At 37.9% G+C, this 6577-nt stretch overlaps 1 protein-coding gene across 1 annotated transcript in view; it reads left to right on the forward strand.

Moving 5' to 3' along the window:
- The window catches only part of LOC113232650, an 89493-nt gene that overhangs the window by 38482 nt on the left and 44434 nt on the right, over nucleotides 1-6577 (forward strand). The window contains exon 15 of the mRNA XM_026467429.1: nucleotides 518-654. Coding sequence (XP_026323214.1) covers nucleotides 518-654 — 137 coding nt within the window. The remainder of the gene's footprint in view (nucleotides 1-517; nucleotides 655-6577) is intronic.

Below are 6577 nucleotides of genomic sequence, written 5' to 3' on the forward strand. Positions count from 1 at the left end.
GCACACTAATTCGATCTGACGTGATGGAGCCCTTCCCCTCCCAAGTCCTGACGCGACACAACACAAGCCGTCACGTCAGATTGCAACACATTAATGTAAATCTAACCGTGTTAAATGTATGATGACGCGTTACTACACGATACGTCAGATAAATGTAAATCCGACCTTATTAGCATTGACTTACAATTATATGGACGTCGGGTCCGCGCTAAAAAGTATCCGAACTTATAGGGCGTTAAAATCGTATACAGAGCGTCATTCACGCTCTAGTCTTAGTTTGTTCGACTGACAGCGAAGCAAGCAAAATTAGACAGTACTGCGATAACATTACAATTTAAATTCAACGTTTTAGCTTTTTCATATTCCTTGACATGTCACTACGTTTAAATAGGTTGATTTGGGACATTTTTTTCGTGGTTTTTGTATTAGACCCGTCGTCCAATTATTTGTAAGTCAATGTTTATTAGCATTTTGTTCAGGAATAGCAATCAGCCTAGCTACTAACGAATTTAAACAGCTTTTCAGGACACTTAAACAAATGGAAACCGAAGCAGAATGTCACACCAACGTATTTCGTTTTCTATCTTACATACTGGTAGGCCTGCTCTCGAGCTACCTTATCGCCTGTCTGCAACAGGGTTTCATGTGCTTTACGTAAGTTCCTCGATTCATAATTCAGTAAAATATGTAATACTATGCTCATCAGTTAACAAAGCCTTTGTACAGATTCGAATACTGTGAAGTCACGAGCCTCTCTGTGTCTCCTTTCTGGTCCAAAACTCCTTTAAATACTGAAAATGAAGAAATTGCAATTCGACGATTGTACCTATCATTGTATTGGGCAATAACAATGTCGTCATTTTCAAGTAAGAGCCGTCTTAAACAGATGTAGTTAAAATTTTATAAAAGAAGTATATGCGGAGACTGTCGTCAGCAGATATTCCTGTTCATAATTGCGCAGTATTAGGTATACGTACTTATTATAGTAACAGCACTTGTCACTTCGTTTTGGTAGGTAACACTTCTGAAACCTCTTGTGCGTATTGCAGTAAGTGTTTCTTTTTATAATACACACATCAAAAGTGTCTAGGGATCAAGTACGTTTAAGAGTATTGCTGCAATTAGGGTTAATTATATTAACTTTTTTGTATCGCTATTGATACTTTTTAGTGAGTTTTAACATTTGAATAAGGAATATTGTTTAAAATTCGATAATAAGAAGAAAATTGATTGTCAATGTGGTTTTGTATAAAAATGAGTTATAGCGTTTTGACAAAATCATTACAATATCTGCATCGGAACCGAAACAATTTACATTATTATGGAGAGACGACATCATTTAACCCGAGAAGTGATGATGCGAGCCGTCGGAATGTTGGAAGCTGGTTCCAGGCAACGTGCTGTGGCTTTCACTCTTAACACTACACAGAGCGTCATAAGTCGCCCCTGGACGCGCTATCGCATGACGCGCAGCGTGGCCGAGTGACATGGAGGACGATCTCGCATCACGACTCGCAGACAGGATCGGTATATCCAAAATACTGCTCGACGGAATCGTACCATGACCGCCATGATGTTGGTTACGAGGCTCCACAGCTCCTCAGGCTTGCTAATAAGCGGTCAAACAATCCGAAATCGTTTACGTGAAGTGGGTCTGCGATCCCGAAGGCCGCTCAGAGTTCCGCCTATTGCACCCTGCAATCGCAGGACCCGTTTACGATGGGCTCGCGAACACAGAAACTGGGAGGAAGAAGACTGGCGCTATATGTGCTTTTCGGATGAATCCCACTTCGGTATGAGACCGGATACAAGACGTACTCGAGTTTGGAGAACATCTGGACGTCATGAACGTTTGAGATATTGTCAGGAAGTTCATCCATATGGTGGGGGAACAATAATGATATGGGCCGGTATTTGGATCGGCGGAGGAACCGATCTCATTTGGATCAGGGGTAACCTCAATGCTCAAGTTTACGCAGAGAGGATTGTTTCAGATGTTATCATCCCTTTGCGAGGCCAGTTGGGTGATTCATTTCAACTAATGCATGACAACGCACGTCCACACACGGCTAGAGTCGTAACACGCATTCTTGCCGAAGCTCGTATCAACGTTCTGCCGTGGCCTGCTCAATCGCCAGACCTCAATCCAATTGAGCACGCATGGGATATGCTTCAAAGAAGAGCTGTGCCGAGTATGCATACCGTACATACTCTACAACAATATTTTGACTTGTTACAAAACACACGGGCGGCCATTCCTCAAAGTGATTTTGATGAACTCATCTTAAGCATGCCAAATCGCTGTAATTGTGTGATTCGTGTTAATGGTGGAAATACAGATTATTAATTTTCTTATCTTTACAATAAAAATGAGCAAAATCATCATTTTCGCCATTTTTTTGTCATTTAATTGACGCCGTTAATTTGAGTTTTTTCCCACAATTTGCAAAAACATCAATTTTAGTTTATTTTAATTAAATATAGGGGTAAGCGGTTAAATGAAACATAAGCATTAAAGTAAGAAGTCGTCCTGGAAGACTGGATTTGGTAAATATTGCTTAAATAAGTTTTATTTCAAAAATATTCACTTGCTCCCTAGACACTTTTGATGTGTGTATATCGCACACTGAGAATGACAGTGACACAATGCAAAATTTTGGATTTTGAGTTTTGAGCAAGTAGAGTCCTAAAAATTGTGATAAATGCAATTTCTTACTCAACGAAAATTTTTGAATGCGGTTTTCAGCTCAAATAAAAGAAATAAAAGGTATCTTTTCATGTACATAAATTAACATTACTTATTATGCAATATCGTCACAACCCAACAAGCACACAAGCTGCTTATATTACCTCTGTACAGCCTAAAAGATGTATATGAGCTGTTTATTTATATATCAAACAAAATGTACTTTTTACACAAAAACTGCACGTGCACAAGACCCGTAAAAATTTTAGTTAAAATATACGTATACATTTACAACAAACTGGCACTCGCACTTTTATTGTGCATGAATTAAACGGAAAACTTATTTTATCAAAATGTTGTAATTTTTTAGTTGCAATCGTGTCCTCCGTCACTTTCCAGTTAGCAATGTCAGGTCTTTGCGAGAAATAAAATGTGTTTAGTTTATTTCTCCAAAATATCGCTGTTGTATATCTAGTACAGCGCCGTAAACTCTAATTCAGAGATACCGTCGCGTCTAAATAGGATGCGAGCGCTACAAGCACTTATTTTAGATACTTAGGCGCACATTATCGCTCGCATGACTCCTTGTATTACTTAGGCGCCCCATAACCGCTTGCGTAGCACCTTTGTATTACATTTATCCTGCTCATTAACCGCGTATCTTCGTACTAACACACATTTGTGACCATTGTAGGACCCACAGCGTATAAGTTACTAGTAAATTGTTTCCCAACTCGGCGATCTCTGTCACGACCAAAAATATCGTATCGCGCGATCTCCTATCCCCGTTCCCCTTATACAGCATAACGTCATTACGTCATGTAGCAAGTTCTGGGCAAACAACGTACACGGGGGTTTTTGCTTTGTAAAGTATAACCCTAGTACATACGCCATCGAGTATATAACAGAAATAAGGACGAAATGTCATTTAATTTGTTTGAAAACTATTCTGCCAAATCATTACGGTGAACTACTACCGTGGCTGAACGGTTACCATGCCGGACTGCCACGCAGAGGCCCAGGGTTCGATTCCCGGGCCGTGAGAAATATTTGTATGGCCTTCATTTATTTCTCTGGTGAGTTTGGGTGTAATTTGTGGTTGTCTATGTGTGTGTCCATGGCGCCCGCGATACAGGCCTTTCCTTAATGTGGGGCTATGAGTGTGTTGCGTATATAAAAAAAGGGACAACTGCGCTTCTATTGGCCAGCCCGAATCCGAAACAATTGACGTCAAAATTACATATTTAATATTGAATTACCGATGAAATTGGCTTCCGTTTGTTTAGTAATTAGGTGTTTTGCTGTTTTTCACACACCACCGAATGGAACAGCCCCCATTGTTAGAGATATTATCTTTGATATTCTAATGGAATATAAATTCAATCAAAATTTAAAAATACAGTAAACAGCGACATCTCGAGCCGGGGCTGGTAGCTGTAAAGGTATCTAACTGGGTGACTTCATAGATTTCTCATAGATGGCTCATAGTTCCATCTTTGTATTATTAATTATCACCAACTAGTGGAGTAATTTCACAAAAAAATAATTGACTATCAATACAATAAAAATTTTAAGATGTTATCTTTATTACAATAAATACAGAGTGTTTTTGGAAAATACGGAGATACACAGTCTTATACACGAGATACCTGACCCCTTAACATGCCCAAACCGACCTTTTGGTTCTGAGAGCCATCTTAATCACTGAACAAAGAAAAATTATGAAAGATGCATACGCAATACAGTGGAGTGTTGCTTAAAGGTGATCAACATATTTTAAAACCAATACTAAATTTCGTCATTTAACTTCCAAGTAAATTGATCGAGCGGCTTATTGTATCGACTGCCAGTTACAATACCCGTGGTTCGATTCCACGAGCACTGTTTTGTTTTAACGTTATATTTTTAACATCGTTGTCTCACCTTTAAATGTTAACGTTCACAAATCACAATATTTGCTTGCTAGAAATTGCCTAAAGTGGGTGGGTAGATATTATTAATAAAGCGTAGTGTATGTATGGATAGATTAACAAATCACGAAATTGCTCTGCACTTTGCATACGATCGTGTCTTCTGCGATTACGCATTATTCCACGTTTCGTTCCTATTTGTCTATTCAGGTTTAATTACTTTCAAGGTTTTAGTGACTGTCAAAGTTTTCGTTTCTTGTTTTAATGTGCCGCACTTGACGGAATTATTAAAATTACCAATTATTGTTCTGTATTAACTAGACTTAGACATTCCTTACACCTATCCAGACGTTAAAAACAAAAACAAAAATACAATATTGTATAATCATAGCTAAATGACATTTTATTTTTAATGTGACTCGAAGCATGTTTGCCTCAATTTGCAAAGCAATTGTTATACCGCTAGGCCAGGACAGCCTTACTAAAGTTGGTTGAAATTTATTCTATATTTATAACTTTCTTAAAATGTCATTCACTAATAAGACGATCAGGAAGTCATACCAAAATAAATATTACGGCTCACAGGTTAAAATTAACTTTGTTTAACAATTTTCTCCACATTTTTGTGCTCAGAACCAAAAGGTCGACTAAGTCGGCTTGGGGGGTCAGGTATCTTGTGTATATGACTGGACAGGTCAGTTATTGAGCGCTGTACTATTTCAGTTTTCCAATTTGTGATTTCAGCACAAACGAGAGTTGATATTAAAAGTGATATAATGCCCATTTTCCTGATAACTCATCAGACCAGGGATGGATGGCCCTTATTTCGTCTGTATTTCTGGTTATATACTCAATAACATACGCATACATGGCTTGCGCTAGTTACTAGAAGCATAAAAACCAAGTTTTAGCTCAGAGCGCATTGTTAGTGTTAAGGCGATGTACATTTAGGAGGTAAGATGTGTGAGCCGCTCCTTGGGTTCCGCAACCCTCACCCTTTAAATTAATCTGAATAAAATAAGAACAGTCGAAGAAAATTTGACACAGTTCCGACGTCGACAAGCGCCCGATGGCAACTGACTGGGCAGTGGGCGCCGCGGCGAGTCGTTAAACCATAAAATATAAATAAAATATACATTTAATAACTAGAGGAGTTCTGAAAACCAAATAAAAAAGTAAAAGTAAATTTTGCAAGTAGTACTTAAGAAGAAATATGTTTAATTTTGCAAATAAAAATTATGTGCAAAATTAGATATTTTATTCTTAAATAGTTCATTTTAGATTTAGATCCTTAGGTGTATTGTATATTAATTTATTTACTAGTAACTACTTTTACCAGATGATCCAGCAAAACAGTTTTCCCCGCTTCTCCTCGGGCGAAGTCCGGTGGCATGCCTTAATGGCTTCTTTGTTTTTGACAAGAATACCAAAATCTCTTGTTTTTAAACCAATTTTTTTACTGATATTTGCAAAGATGTAAGCTATATTATACTACTTTGCTTTTAACAAACATCCAAATTTACTATTTGCACCATGTACATACGAGCATGTTATATTTTAAGGGCTGTCCGGCCATGAAATATGTAAAATAATAAAATTGGAACTATACTTTCAGTGCACAAGACTTTTACTTGGGGCGCTGAGTTCTGGCAGACCCGTCTATTCATAATGCTTATTATGGAGGCATCTATGATTATTTTTATCTTCATAGTATCCGTGTGCATCGCCACAGTAATGGCTCAATTTGCAATGAGGTAAAGTAGTTCTTGTATTGTTCAGCTTTCGCCAGCAGGGTCCAATTATTTTTTTAATTTATTAGTATTAGAACACGGTACTATAATTAATATGGCGTCCGAAAAAAGAGTGCATTGATCGTTAAGTCGGTGGGGGAGGTCATTAACGTAAATTAGAAATAAGATACGCCCTAATACGCTACCCTGTCGGATAGAGTCCTTCATATATACCTCTTCAGGTCTGATAT

Source organism: Hyposmocoma kahamanoa, unplaced genomic scaffold (assembly GCF_003589595.1).
Source record: "Hyposmocoma kahamanoa isolate Upper Pololo Valley unplaced genomic scaffold, ASM358959v1 102, whole genome shotgun sequence".
NCBI lineage: Eukaryota > Metazoa > Arthropoda > Insecta > Lepidoptera > Cosmopterigidae > Hyposmocoma > Hyposmocoma kahamanoa.